A 15,032-nucleotide genomic window follows, 5' to 3' on the forward strand; every position below is an offset into this window, starting at 1 on the left:
TACTGCCAGAACTGTATGTCAATGAACAGGCAAGCCCCGCTCGCCAGCCACGCTGTCTGGCAATCTGCGCACGCGCAGATCGCCCGAACCCGGCTCTTCCAGGTTGCAATTTACTCGCCACGGGCGAGTAGATTGTATTATTTGTCGAGCCCTGTCAATGAAGACGCGTTGCATTGGCGACCATGTTGGGAGCCGGGAAGCAGTGATCCTGGTGTGCACAGGCAAGGAGAGCAGTGAGCCAGTCTGTGGCCACAAAGGCCGGTACGCTGGAAGAGATGCTGGTGTGCAGCGGCAGTATGAAGGCGCAAGGTGTTGTATTTCATAGTGTGTGTTGGCAGGGGAGACACACGCCACAATAAGGTACATAAGCAGACATCTGTGGTTTGCACAGCCTGTCGGCAGGAGGCGTTGTACTGACATTAGATGCACTCTACAGGTTTTCACATTACAGTCGTCTATTAGCTCCATCTCCACACCCCTCTCCCTTTGTGTTTAGACAAACGGAGGGGAACAAGTCCCAGGCAGGCACAAGAACACCTCCCACAGTGTCGCATTTCTTGCCATCACGTGGCCAGGTGATTCTGATTTCAAGCGACACAAAGCTTCATCCGCAAGTAAATGTCACGTTGGCAGCTATTTACATTGGAAATGGCACAGGTGTTGTAATTGGAGGGGTCCTGACCCAAAAGGGAGCTGTGGTGCGGCTGCAAGGGGAGTCTTGAATCTGTGCAGAAGGAAGGCTGACCTGGTAATGTATTGCCACCCTTATTTCTGTGCTGCTGCTTGCAAAGCTGGGTCCTCCGTCGGCAGCACCATTCTCGCCACCCAGCTCTGAAAGCAGCAGTATAGACGTAAGGACGATGTGGGTATGGCACTGCCACCGTTACTTCTGCCCTGCTGCTGGTGGGGAGCTGCCTTCAGAGCCGGGTGCCCGGCCAACATTCCAACCACCGCTCTCCGGATGCCCAGCTCTGAAGGCAGCAGCGCAGAAGTAAAGGTGGCAACACCGTGACTCTCGTAAAATAACCTTGTGATCAGTGTTCCCTGTAAGCTGAGTGCTTGGGCGGCTGCCCAGGAGAGATTCACATGCCACCCAGCTGATTAACAGAGTGCCCACCACTGCCCATTGCCAGCAGCATGTCATTCTACTGGTGGTGCACAGCTGCACACGCCTGGGATCCCCAATTTGAGAGATGCTGGTGTCCCTCCTGAAATCTGTACAGAAGAGAGTACAAGCACACACAAAAGGACAGATTTTATGGGAGGACACCAGATTTCACCGTCCGGAATGTGTTTTGCGTGGCTGTGAACTTGGTAGGGTCCTAGTTATCCAGGAGGCCAGAATAGATCACGGAACTGGGGAGGTGTCAGACTAGCATCGCAGCCGGGGAAAACGGACACTTTTTAAGATTTCCAAGTGTGCAGATTTGCGCACATGCCTTCCCGGCGCCATCCTGGGGCAAGAAAGCTCACACGCCTCTGGGCTGTGGTAGCAGGGTATTTGAAGCAGGAAGGGGGAGGTTTCTATGAAACCGGCGGGGAGAGCAGGCCTAGACGAGTTTGCCTAATTCTCACGCCCACGCTTGAGGCGAGGAGGGTGGAAAGGGAGGGAAGAGTCTCAATGGGATGCCAAAGGGATTCGCCCCGTGACCGCGGCCTGTGTGGGAGGAGAAGCTATGGAGCCCAGCAGGCAATCAGCACGTTGATAAATGCCTATGTGACTTAGGAGCCTGCAGGGGGTAGGAGGGGCTCCTAAGTCACCTGGGCGCTGCTGAAAATGTCCCTGTGATTTCATTGCAAGTGGGATGAGGGCTGCTAAGTGACACCCCCTATCGCACCCCCCCATCATGCCCCCTCCTTGGAACACCCTCCCCCTGGAATGTTCCCCCATCATGCCCCCCCTTGGAACGCCCCCCCCTTGGAACGCTCCCCCCGGAATGTCCCCCCATCAGGCCCCCCCCTTGGAACGCTCCCCCCTGGAATGTCCCCCCATCACACCCCCCCCCTTGGAACACTCCCCCCGGAATGTCCCCCCATCACGCCCCCCCCCTTGGAACACCCTCCCCCTGGAATGTCCCCCCATCACGCCCCCCCCCTTGGAACACCCTCCCCCCGGAATGTCCCCCCATCACGCCCCCCCCTTGGAACACCCTCCCCCCGGAATGTCCCCCCATCACGCCCCCCCCCTTGGAACACCCTCCCCCCGGAATGTCCCCCCATCACGCCCCCCCCCTTGGAACACCCTCCCCCCGGAATGTCCCCCCATCACGCCCCCCCCTTGGAACACCCTCCCCCCGGAATGTCCCCCCATCACGCCCCCCCCCTTGGAACACCCTCCCCCCGGAATGTCCCCCCATCACGCCCCCCCCCTTGGAACACCCTCCCCCTGGAATGTCCCCCCATCACGCCCCCCCCCCTTGGAACACCCTCCCCCCGGAATGTCCCCCCATCACGCCCCCCCCCTTGGAACACCCTCCCCCCGGAATGTCCCCCCATCACGCCCCCCCCCTTGGAACACCCTCCCCCCGGAATGTCCCCCCATCACGCCCCCCCCCTTGGAACACCCTCCCCCCGGAATGTCCCCCCATCACGCCCCCCCCCTTGGAACACCCTCCCCCCGGAATGTCCCCCCATCACGCCCCCCCCCTTGGAACACCCTCCCCCCGGAATGTCCCCCCATCACGCCCCCCCCTTGGAACACCCTCCCCCCGGAATGTCCCCCCATCACGCCCCCCCCCTTGGAACACCCTCCCCCCGGAATGTCCCCCCATCACGCCCCCCCCCTTGGAACACCCTCCCCCCGGAATGTCCCCCCATCACGCCCCCCCCCTTGGAACACCCTCCCCCTGGAATGTCCCCCCATCACGCCCCCCCCCTTGGAACACCCTCCCCCTGGAATGTCCCCCCATCACGCCCCCCCCTTGGAACACCCTCCCCCCGGAATGTCCCCCCATCACGCCCCCCCCCTTGGAACACCCTCCCCCTGGAATGTCCCCCCATCACGCCCCCCCCTTGGAACACCCTCCCCCTGGAATGTCCCCCCATCACGCCCCCCCCCTTGGAACACCCTCCCCCCGGAATGTCCCCCCATCACGCCCCCCCCCTTGGAACACCCTCCCCCCGGAATGTCCCCCCATCACGCCCCCCCCTTGGAACACCCTCCCCCCGGAATGTCCCCCCATCACGCCCCCCCCCTTGGAACACCCTCCCCCCGGAATGTCCCCCCATCACGCCCCCCCCCTTGGAACACCCTCCCCCTGGAATGTCCCCCCATCACGCCCCCCCCCTTGGAACACCCTCCCCCTGGAATGTCCCCCCATCACGCCCCCCCCCTTGGAACACCCTCCCCCCGGAATGTCCCCCCATCACGCCCCCCCCCTTGGAACACCCTCCCCCTGGAATGTCCCCCCATCACGCCCCCCCTTGGAACGCTCCCCCCTGGAATGTCCCCCCATCACGCCCCCCCTTGGAACGCTCCCCCTCCCGCCTAGCCCCGCCCCCTCCCAGCGCTGGGCGCGCGGCGCGGGAAGGGTTAACACCATCGAGCGCGGCCGGCGGCCACGTGCCAGAGCGGCCGTGGCGCGGGCCCCTGCCCCCTCCCCCGCTCGGGGCACTTCCGGCCTGCGCCGGAAGCCGCTGCGCCGGGCCGCTGCCGGGACCGTCCCCTCAGGCCGCCTGCCCGCGCGGTGAGTGGGGGCGGGGCTAGCGGCGCGGGGGGGGGGGCTGTGAGGGAGCGCGCGCTGGCGGCCTGCGGGGGGGGGGGAGAGAATGTCGCGGCCCTGCCCCTCCCCCCCCGCCACCCTCCCCCGCAGGGAGCCGTCCAGGGAGCGGGGGGGGGGGGGCCCGCGAGGGAAGAAACCCCCCGAGGCGGTGCTGGGGGGGGGCAGCCTCTAAGCCGCTTCCGGCCCCCCCATTGCAGCGGGGGGGGCTAGTCGGGTCCCCCCCCCCAGTGAGCGGGCCCAGTCGCTTACAGCCCGGGGGGATCCCGGGGGGGGGCTAGTCGGGTCCCGCCCCCCCCGCCCAGTGAGCGGGTCCAGCCTGGGGGGGTCCGGGGGGGGGGGGGCGAGGAGGCGGCGAACGCACTTGTATCCGGCCGGGAGGTGCGCGAGAACGAGCTGGACACATAAAAACGTGCGGGGGGGGCCAGAAGCCCCCCAAGGTCCAGCCAGCCCCGCGGGCACACGGAGAACAGCACCAGGTCCCGTCGCAGAGACGCCGCACTAACGAGATGCATCAAGAAGGCTGGGGGGGGGGGGGTTCGTTAAGGATGTTAAATAGCCAGTGACTAATCGACTAGTTGCTGCATTTCCTATCGACTATTCAATAGGGCAAAAGCACCACATGGAGCCCAGGACTCCAGCTGACACCGGGCTCCCTGCAGCGCTGCCGCTTTGAAACACCGCATGCAGCCTGACACCGGGCTCCCCGCGGCGCTTCAAAGGAGCAGCGCCACATGGAGCCGGCCTCCCAGCAATGCTTATCCAATAGTTGACTAGTCTGTCACATCCCTAACATTTGTTTTGCTTCATTCTTCACTCAGACCAGATTGTTAGTTTCAGGGTAAATGCACCTGGCTGCTCCCTCAAAGCACCCACTTAAAAGTTTCTGGTTCTGAAGACATCACTTCCCTTCCGTGGAGATGCATCTAATTCCATCTTGACCAGCACTTTAAGGCTGCACTGCTCCCCTGCAGACAAGTCTGCCTGTCTAGTTGTCCGTCTTGGAGAGCAAGACCTTGTGAACTTGAGACCTGGTCCTCCCTCTCCCAGGTGGGCTTTAGGAAGTAGGTGTGGTGTCCTTTATCCCTCCAGGTATCAGCTCAAGGAAGGGGTTGAAGTTCCTCATACCCACAGTTCTTTAGACAAGAGAGAAATAAAGCAAGAGCAGCTCTCAACCAGGCATTGCTGTATCAGCACAAGCAGCGGGCAAAATTGATTCTTAAACAGCCCCTGTAGGCGAATTCCTTTGGGCCATCTCCACAGCAGTTGGGGTGCAGGAATTCTGGTGGTTTTACCTAAAATTCAACGGGAAGAGCACTGAACCTCCACCACCACAGGGTAGCCCTTTTATCTCTGTATATTAAGTCAATGCGTGCAGTGTTTTTTTTCTCCACCAGGCTCAGGGTCCTTTACATTTTCCCAGTGCATCAAGCAATCCTTGGCTATGGGAAAAATTTCCCCTACTTTCCTGGCTGTAGTTACTGTTGTCCTCTCCGACACGTGGGCATTTTCCACTGTTGGGTGAGTGGCAGCTTGAGCAAGCGCACTGCAGGTCACTCAGCAGCCCTACTTTTGACTGGACTCTGTACCAGGCCTGTAAAATCCAGATTAAGTGGTTAAACGTAGTGCTTACACTTGCATAAGGAAATGGAGAATGTGCTTATAAAATTCAGGCAATACCAAGCTGGGAAAGGCTGCAAGCACATTGGAGGACAGGCTTAGAATTCAAAATGACCATGACAAATTGGAGTTGGAAATCAGTAAGATAGAATTCAATCAAGTGCAGAGTGTTACACTTAGGAAGGAGAATTCAAATGCACCAATACAAAAAGGGGAATATCTGGCTAGGTGGTAGTACTGCAGAAGAGGATCTGGAGATGGTAGCGGATCATAAACTGAACAAGAGCCACCCAGGTGATGCCGTGGCAAAAACCGCTAATCTCATTTTGGAGCGTAGTAGCAGGAGTGTTGTAAGACATTGGAGGTTGCTCTGCTCAGTTGAAATAGTGTGTCCCGTTCCGTGCACCATACTTGAATTGGAGATTATCTAAAGGAAAGCAACAGAATGTCTAAACCTTTAATCAGTCTGATCTATGAGGAAATGCTAACAAAGAGCTGGGCATTGTTTAGTCTTGGAAAACAGACAGTAGAAACACCAGAAATCAAATATAAAAGGGCTGATATAAAGAGGATGATGATCAATTGTTCTCCATGTCCTCTGAAAGTAGGATAAGACATAATTGGCTTAATCTGCATCAAGGAAGTTTTTGGTTGGCTATTAGGAAAAACTCTCCAACAACAAGGATGGTTAAGTATTGGTATTGGTTTTTAAGAAAAGGCTGGACAAACGCGCGTCAGGATGGTCTAGGTATACTTGGTCCTGCAGGGGAAAGGAGCTGGGCTGAACTAAATGAGCCCTTGAAATGCCTTCTAGCCCTACATTTCTAGGATTCTGTGAGGCCTGTTCAAAGGCTGGGGGCCTTTATCTGCTACTGTGGAGTTCTTACACTATCGTCTGAAATCTCTCCACTGGCTACTGTCATGGAAAGGGAACTGGTCTAGACACACCTTAGCTCTGATCCAGATTAGCAGTTCCTAGTTTCTGCATCCATTTCCCCATTCATGCAAATACATATCAACATCCACCTACATGGACCCCTGCAACTGAAATCTATTTGGGGAGCACTGAATGGGCCTCTTTGCTTTGCAGCGAGTGCAATTGCTGACTCTGCGGTGCGCATCCAAATGGCAAAATGGGAAGATCTGTGGGTCCCAAGTTTCAAGGACTTGAAGGAAAGGAAACTCTCAAGAGACAGCCACACAGGTGAGGAATAAGTTAAACCAACTGAAAAAGACATCTCCTTCTCAAGTATAGAGCTGGCATAGCATTCCAGCAGAGCCACTGCAGTCTCTCTCAGTTCTGTCTCATTTCACCGGATTCATAGACCCTAAGGTTAGAAGGGGTTAAAAATGAAATAAATAAATCCAGACAAAGAAGGGAAATGACACCAGCTGTAAAAAAGTAAAACAACAAAAGGAAAATGGGTAAATTGATGGCAACGAGTCAATTTCCAGATAGGAAATGCAGATAAGAGAAATTAAAGGGTTCAGTGGAAAAAATCTATAGCCAAGAGAATAGAAAAATGTGTCTGTAAAGGAACAAAATTCCACAAACAACATAGATCTGATAATAAAGAATCAGGATACAGAAAAGGCAGCCATATTCAATAAATATTTCTGTTCCGTATTTAGAAAGGAATACAAGGAGACATTCGCTTCTTACAGTGACAATGTTCTATCAGCTTCAGAGGGGTAGCAGAGTTAGTCTGTAACTGGAAAAACAAGTAGTCTTGCAGCACCTTAGAGACTTAACAAAACATGTCAATGGTAACACGGGCACAACCCACTTCTTCAAATGAATGGAGTCGTTAAAGGTCCGGTTTCTAAATAAAAAAGGGATGGGGGAAGGGGAGAGAGGAGACATAGTTAGTGTGTCCATGCCACATCAGCTTCATGTGGCATGGACACTAGCTATTTCTTCCCCCTTTTTCTGTTCGTGCCCCCTCTCCCTATCTCCTATTTATTTAGAAACTGGACCTTCGATAACTCCGTTCATCTGAGGAAGTGGGTTGTGCCCACGAAAGCTCACAGTACCATCAACATGTTTTGTTAATATTCTAGCAGTAACTAGGGAAGATATTGAACAGCAGCTGACAGACATGTTCACACCAGCAGGACCAACACTTTGTAATTCAGATAATTCAGTGACAAACTCGGTGATCTATTAATATTGACTGGAAAAAAGCGTATCTATTTTAGAGTACCTCTGTCTGAGTCCGTTTGTTCAAGAACTTAACAGTAAGAGAGAGGGGCACCAAATTTGGTATGCAGCTTTGAAGCAAGATCAGGCTTTGGTTGTGTCAGGACAATCAGAAGCCCCATGAAAGGGACTGTTTTCCGTAACATGCAAAGGGCGGGGCTGCTGTTCGGCAGGACACCCGACTGAGAGGGGCAATGGGAGCAGCAAGCCCACAGGGGAGAGCTATCCTGCAGTGTGTCCACTGGGGGAGTGTCCGCCATCTTGCCTGCCAGCACACTGGGTAAATAGCCACCCTGCCCGAAACCCTTTCCCCCCTCCTGGCCCTTGGCTGCAGTGCCAGGACAGGGGGAGAAAATAGAGGAGAAAATGCCCCAGCAGCCATGGATGGGGGCTGCGAGAGAAGAGAAAATGCCCCGGCAGCCACAGGGGGGTGACCAGAGGAGGGAAATGGCCCCTGGCAGCTGTGGAGGGAGAGGTGGGGGTAGAGATGCATGTTTCATATGGGACCCCCATCCAGAGTCCCTCCTCAACCCCCAACACCCACTCTTGCAACACTTCCCCCAGCATCCTGCACTGTCCCCCATCCCCGAGGCCCTGTCCTGACTCCTGCACCTCCCAGACCACCAGCCCCCTCCCCTGAAGGCTCCGGGGTAGGTCTGCTCATATAACAATATTTTCAAAGAACAGGATGACTTGGGTAAAATACGGTGGCTTTTAATATAGCTAAATGTAAGTGGACAGCTCGGAACGAAGACTGTAAAGCCACATTTACAGCATAGGGCACTCCCCCCCCAGGGAGCAGAGACTCCAGAGCAGATGATAATCAGCTGAACACACGCTCCCACTGCAATGCTGTGACTAAATGGGCCAACGTGATCTTGGGATGCACACACCAGGACATCTTGAGCAGCTGTCGGGAAGCTATTTTATCTGGGTATTTGGCGCAGGCGGGACCGAGGTTTGTTCCAGTGCCCACAGGTCAGGAAGCCTGTTAACTAGGAGAAAGTCTAGAGAAGAGCCAGAAGAATGAGCAAACCCGCCTCTCAGCGACACAATCGACCAAGAGCGCCTAGCACCGTGGCGTAGCCAAGAGGGTGAAGACAATCCTGGTATTGGGGGAATATCAGTGAGGGATAGGAAGGGTTTCCTGCCCGTGTGCGTGGCAGTGCTGAGACCATTCCTGGGTCTCCTGGAGCGGCAGCCACACTTCAGAGCGGATGTTGAAAAATTAGAAAAGGTTCAGTAACGAGCTACGTTCCCTCTGAGCTTTGCGGTGGCACAGCAGCCTATTAAGCACCACAAAGGCACTCCAGCCACAGTGGGGATTGGTGCCTCTCTCTGCTGGGCCCAGCACAGCCCCAGACCTGCCGTAGCTAGGGGAGAGGCGATCGTGGGTAAAACCACTTGGTTGCGTACATGCATCTGACCATGTCTTTCACTCATGAAAGCTTATGCCCAAATAAATCTGTTGGTCTTCAAGGCAGGGGTGGAAAATCTTTTGGGTCGGAGGCCACTGATCCACAAGGGGGGGGGGAGAACACACACACTGTCAGGGGTTATACAGAAGTGAGAAGCAAAACAAAAACCAGAAGAACCCTCATATGGATGTAGCCTCCCCTGAGAAGCAGAAAAAAAAACCCCTCTTCTCATTCCCTTCACACACCAGCTGCAGAGCCCTAGGGCGGCTGGGCTAGTAGATTTTGTGCACCCCAGGCTCTGAGGTAGGGCCCAAAATATGGGGTTCTGCTGGGAAGCGGGCATGGGATAGGGTCTGGGAGGGAAGATGCAGGAGTGAGCTGGGGACTAGGGGCATCGGGGCAGGAAGGGGGTGCCTGATCAGGCTGGGGGTGCCTGGCTAGTATGATCAGAGCTCCCACTTAATAGTTTGAAATAAGAGAGATTGACTAATTTTTAAGACTGTTGCTTGCTACTCTCAGGGACTAGTTGGGGGAAATGATTCAGCTCTGCGTTCTGGCAACAGCCTGGATGGGAGATGTGCAGGAGCGGGCTTGGGCATAGGGTCTAGGCAGGAGAGGGTGCAGGAGCAGGTTGGGAGGGGTCTGGCCAAGGGGGGAGCTTACCAGGTGCAGTTCCGCGGGGACACTCAGGGCCCCTTGTCCCCTGCTGCTCCCAGGCACAACCCCCCTGCTACTCTTATTGGCAGCAATTCCAGCCAATAGGGATCCAGGAATGCTGGGGGCCAGATCTGGTCTGCTGGCCTTATGTTGCCCACTCTTGCTTGAAGGTGCCACGGGGGACTCCTACTTCGTTACTATAATTAGCAGCTGTCATGCCCTCAGGGCAGACTGCTGCATTCCACCAACCTGCCCAATTCCTGCTAGGAGTCTGACTCCTCTCTCATCGCCTCCAGTCTCTGGGCTCTCAGACGAGCAGGCAGCTGAAGGCAGCCCCTCTCCCCTTCCCTCCACTGGGAAGGACCCTGATCAGCATGGGTTTATTTCCTTTTCCCTGGGTTGGTTTTTCCTGAGGGCAGTCGGTTACTCTCATTCTCTCCTAGCAGATGACGAGATTGCCAGCGAGAGTGAGGACGACGACCACAGTCCTCAGCCGGAAGAGCCCGAGAAAGTGGAGCCTCACGAGGCATCAAGAAAATCCAAATCAGCCATTTCCCAGAGTCAGCAGAGCTCGGAAAAGCAGCCGCCAAAGCCGGCGGGGAAGAGACGGGGCAAGTCGGCTCCCCCCGAGAGCGCTGCAGGGAAGCAGCAGAGAATCCGCAAAGGGGAGGTGCCCAACGCGTGTCTGGAGTGCGGGAAGGTCTTCGGCCGGAAGTCCCATCTCGTGAGACACCAGAGAACTCACCGGCGCGAGAAGCCAACCATTTGCAACGAGTGCGGGAAGAGCTTCAGCCGCAGCTCGACCCTCGTGGAGCACCAGCGAACCCACACGGGCGAGAAGCCCTACCGGTGCACCGAGTGCGGGAAGCACTTCAGCCAGAGTTCCCACCTCATCACGCACCAGCGGATCCACACGGGCGAGAAGCCCTACCAGTGCAGTGTGTGCGGGAAGCGCTTCCACCAGAACTCCCATCTCCTGACCCACCAGCGGACCCACACGGGGGAGAAGCCCTACCAGTGTACGCAGTGCTGGGAACGCTTCAGCCGCAGCTACACCCTGACCAGGCACCAGCGGAGCCACACGGGGGAGCGGCCCTACCCCTGCCCCGACTGTGGCAAATGCTTCAGCCTCAACTCCACCCTCCTCAGCCATCAGCGAACCCACACGGGCGAGAAGCCCTACAAATGCACCAAGTGCGGGAAGAGCTTCACGCGGAGCTCCACGCTCGTCCAGCACCAGAGAACGCACATCGGGGACAAGATCTATACCTGCCCCTGCTGCAACAAGGTGGCCTGCTCCAGCCTCCTCTTCTGAGCTGGGGGCCGGGCTCATTCCAGCTGGCCCTGAGCTCGGGCATGGGACCAATCCAGACAGCCGACAGATTCCCCTTTTCCTGTCTGAGTGGATCCTAAAGAGCAAGGACTGCCAAGGCCATTTGAGAGGCCTTTCCTATAGGAACTGCAGTGGGCTCAGCTTGTCAACAGGGGAAAACTCACTCGTCATTTTACCTTGGGTTCTAATTCAGACTCTCTTTTGTGCGCACACGCTGGGGAAACATCATGCCTCCCTTCCAACTCCTGCTGATTGGTGCTGCTCATTAAAGGACACACTACAGAATAGGTTTGAGAGGGGGAAGTGTAATCCTCCATTTTCAAAAAAAGGGAAAGGAAGTGAAATCAGACAAGCGGTGGTGTTCCCCAGCCAGAATCTCTCCCTTGCCCTGTAGTGCTGTCGTGTTTCCCATACCTGGTTCCCTGTGAGTGGATTAAAATCCCTGGGGATCTGCAAGCTCTGCCAAAAGGCATTCCTGGGGCTCTTCTGCCGATGAACCTCCCAGCTTTGAATGAGATGAATGTCCGTCTGTAGGACCTTTACACAGGGAAAGAGTTTCTCTTCCTTGGTGGAAGAGCAGTTACTCTGCCTTCACGAGCTATTGCCTGTGACTGGCTTAGAGGGCCCTCAACAAAGTAGACCAGACCAAAGCAGAACAGCCTTCCAGACTTGATACACGTGGGGTTTGTTCTAGGGATGCAGAAAACTTCTAAACCATTAACTGTGGCCACATTTTCACTTGCAGCGCTGGAGATTGATGTTCTGGCATTCGATTTAGCAGGTCTAGTTAAGACCCACCAAATTGAATGCTGAGGGCAGCTCCAGTCAGCACCGGTACTTCTCACAGGCGGAAGGGAAGCTCCCGTCGGCCTCTCTCTGTGAAGACGGTGCCGAGCTCGGTTTAAGATGTGTCGACTCCAGCTACATATTTTATGTAGCCAGAGTTGCATACTTTAAACAAAACCTTCCAGGTATAGTGTAGACAGCCTGAGTAACCGATTAAAATTTATAGTCGGTTACATGGTTAAATGAGCTCCGCCAACCACACCAGTCCCCACAGGTTGCTGACTTCTGACTGCGCCGGCCCCCATAGGCTGCCAAGTTCACTGGCTCCTGGCCCCACCAGCTCTGGTCCCTGAGGCCTACCAGCAGCCCACCAGTGTTTAACTGTTAACCAGAACCGATAAGCACCAGCTTATCAGTTAAACTTTTACATCCCTAGTTTGTTCCCTGTGGTCTTGGTAGCGGCGAGAAACCTTTTCCTTTTTGTACATTGTACCCCTTTCTATTGTTGATAAAGAAACCTGATAATTTTAGGAGAGATGCAGCTGTGTTCAGTTGTCTGAGAATGTCTTGTTTGACCTAATGTGCATCGAATAGGAATTGTCTGTTGTTTCTTTAAAGCCTAAATGAATTTTATGGCCCCATTATATCAGAGAAAAGGCCCAGAAAAGAACCCGCTTCACTCAGCCTGCAGGAATGAACCTGAGACTAAAAGTCTGAGCCAGTCTCCAACAAGGTCCTTGTAGAGCAAATAAATCCAATTCTTTCCTCTGATATGCAGCTTTTGGAGTCTTGTCTTTGCTGCAGAGGTAGCGCTTACCAGGTGTTACCCCTAGTCCTCCTCCCATCTCCCACACAGTCTTTTCACACAAGTTAATTGTGCTTTGTCCCAGCCAACAGCCTCTCACTTGGGCACACCCACTTTGCAATGAAGGTGCAGGCTCAATCACTCAAGTGCTAGCAGTCTTTCAGTGCCTTCCCATAATTCCACTGTGTGGCCAGGAGTTCTCCCACAATTCACCAGGAAAAAGTCAACATGGCTGAATTTACTGTAGCACAAGCCCATGAAGACATCCTAGTGACACATACAGGGGAGCAACCCACCAGTGAGGATACTCAACTTGAGCATGGATTTAGAGCATACACTGATGCCCAGCTACTGTTCACCCAAGCTAACTGCAGTGAAGACTTACTCTCAGGATTTATGAGCTGTGTGTTAATCCAGTGGCTCACAACCTTTCCCAGCTGTAGTACCCTTGAAGCAGAGACCTGCCACATGGGGCTGAAGCATGTAACTCAGCTTCTTGTGACTCAAGGCAATCGCCCTGCCTGCTGCCCCTTAGTGCTGGCTCTGCACTTGCAACGCTTTAAACCTATGCCATGGTCCCCCTAATTGAGGAACACTGATCTAGTTGAGTTGACGTTCACCCTGGAAGACTGCGTACTGCCCGACATGACTGACGAAGAGGGTCTTTGCCCACTGAAGCTTATGCTCCAATAACTGTTACGTTAGAAGGTGCCACTGGTCTTCTCGTTGAATCTGAAGATAGTTCATCAAGAAGATCAAGTCACTACAGAAACTAATGAAAAATGTAAGTATTTGTAGAAATGATTGTATAAAGGAGGTAAACACTTGCTTCAGAGTGAAGTGCGAGTTGCCTCATCTGCTTGGAGGAGATGAATATTAAACAGCTTTTCTGTGTATCTTCCATTGCAGTGTATATTGTATACAGTAAGACATTAAGGCTTTTTTTTTTTTAATAAAGGAAGAGATAGAAGACGACTCAGTGTTAACAAGCATAAGAATTTGGAGATGGTCCCTAAGAATTATTGATGAAAGGCAAAAATCTGCCCTGAATTCTACACCGTCCAATTCCTCTAACAGCACTGAACGGGGGTTGTCAGGACAGAAAATGATTGACTTGATGATGCAGCTACGGAATTCTAGCTGAATAATAAAGAGCTTATTCTCACTCACGACCTCAATATTTAGAGAATGAAATCTTGTCCCCCTCGTTTACAAACACTTCCACATCACAGCAGCCAGTCCAGAAATGACCTCTGCTTACACGCCCTCGTAGGCATGTGCCAGTCACCCTGCGATAACTGATCCTGTGTGTGCGTGCCTCCTCGCAATCTCACCTCTATCCCTGCAACAGCCTTCACCTCGAAACCTGCCCACTAGAACAGCCATTGTGTCTCCCTGAAAATCACGCCTGAAGAAACGTGTCTGATGTTATAGCTTGCTGCACAGGAATAACTATGAAGAAACCACACAGGCACAGCAGAGTTTCAAATCACTCGCTTTTCTCTATAGTGAAACACACTAAGTCTTGCTACGTACACAGAGTCAGATTTTCATAGATTCCAAGGCCAGATGGGACTATCGTGATCAGGTACAGCACAGGCCATTATGTACCACAAAAAAAAAAAAAATTCCTAGAGCAGATTTTAGAAAAGCATACCATCTTGATTGAAAAGTTGTCAGTGATGTAGAAATCCTTCATGACCCCTTGATAAATTGTCCCAATGATTAATTACATTCACCGTTTAAAACAGATGCCTTATTTTCAATGTGAATTTTAATAGCTTCACCTTCCAGGCATTGGATTGTATTACACCGGCCTCTGCTAGACTGAGGAACCCCAGGTATGTACTTCTAGACTGTCATCATTAATATTCACTAAGCTAAATTAGAAGAGGTCCCCTGAATCTCTCACTAGAAGGCAGGTTTCTAGTCCTTTCTCCAGTGGCTTTTCTCTGAATCCTTTCTAGCTTCTCAACACTCTCTGAATTGCGGGCACCAGAATTGGACACAGGATTCCAGCAGCGATCAGAGCAGGGACATATATAGAGGTGAAATAAATTCTCAAATAAGAGTCTTCTGTTCATGACTCCGAGGATCACATCAGCCTTTTTAGCCACAGTGTTGCACTAGCTGCTGTTCTGCTGATTATCTGCCTGAAGCCACAGTTCTTTATTCCGGGACGCAGTTACTCTGAAAGTCTCCCACCCAGCAAATATGGCCAGCAGTCTTTGTTCTTAGATGTGTACACTGACAAAGCATTTGGCCTCACCGTGCCCACACCACAAAGGTGGATGAGAGGCATACGTGTTTCCATTAAAGAACATATCCTACACACCTACCTTGCCAGCAGATCCAAACCGTGACCTGTCCTCTTGAACATCGACCAGTCGAGTCTGTGAATGATGATTGTGTTTTCTTCCAGAGCCAAGAGGAAAAAAAAAAAAACCTAAATAGCACAGGGCCAAGCACAAATCCCTGTGAAGTTGGAGAATGA

At 53.5% G+C, this 15,032-nt stretch overlaps 1 protein-coding gene across 1 annotated transcript; it reads left to right on the forward strand.

Annotated features, from left to right (window-relative positions):
• The first annotated feature begins 3,557 nt into the window (after positions 1–3,557).
• LOC102454354 (uncharacterized) lies at positions 3,558–12,504 on the forward strand. The gene is made up of 3 exons (XM_075915433.1): positions 3,558–3,686; positions 6,430–6,543; positions 10,061–12,504. Exons 2-3 carry the CDS (start codon positions 6,465–6,467, stop codon positions 10,927–10,929), a joined length of 948 nt encoding a protein of 315 aa, XP_075771548.1. The 5' UTR covers positions 3,558–3,686; positions 6,430–6,464; the 3' UTR covers positions 10,930–12,504.
• The last annotated feature ends 2,528 nt before the right edge of the window (positions 12,505–15,032 follow it).

Source organism: Pelodiscus sinensis, unplaced genomic scaffold, assembly GCF_049634645.1.
Source record: "Pelodiscus sinensis isolate JC-2024 unplaced genomic scaffold, ASM4963464v1 ctg34, whole genome shotgun sequence".
In the NCBI taxonomy this organism is placed as follows: domain Eukaryota; kingdom Metazoa; phylum Chordata; order Testudines; family Trionychidae; genus Pelodiscus; species Pelodiscus sinensis.

What these genes read in the sequence shown, in the direction of transcription:
- LOC102454354 (XM_075915433.1), top strand. Translation starts at nt 6,465, where the DNA reads ATGGCAAAATGGGAAGATCTGTGGGTCCCAAGTTTCAAGGACTTGAAG. An exon ending in CTCAAGAGACAGCCACACAG is followed by an intron (nt 6,544 to 10,060) that starts GTGAGGAATAAG and finishes CTCTCCTAGCAG; the next exon opens with ATGACGAGATTGCCAGCGAG.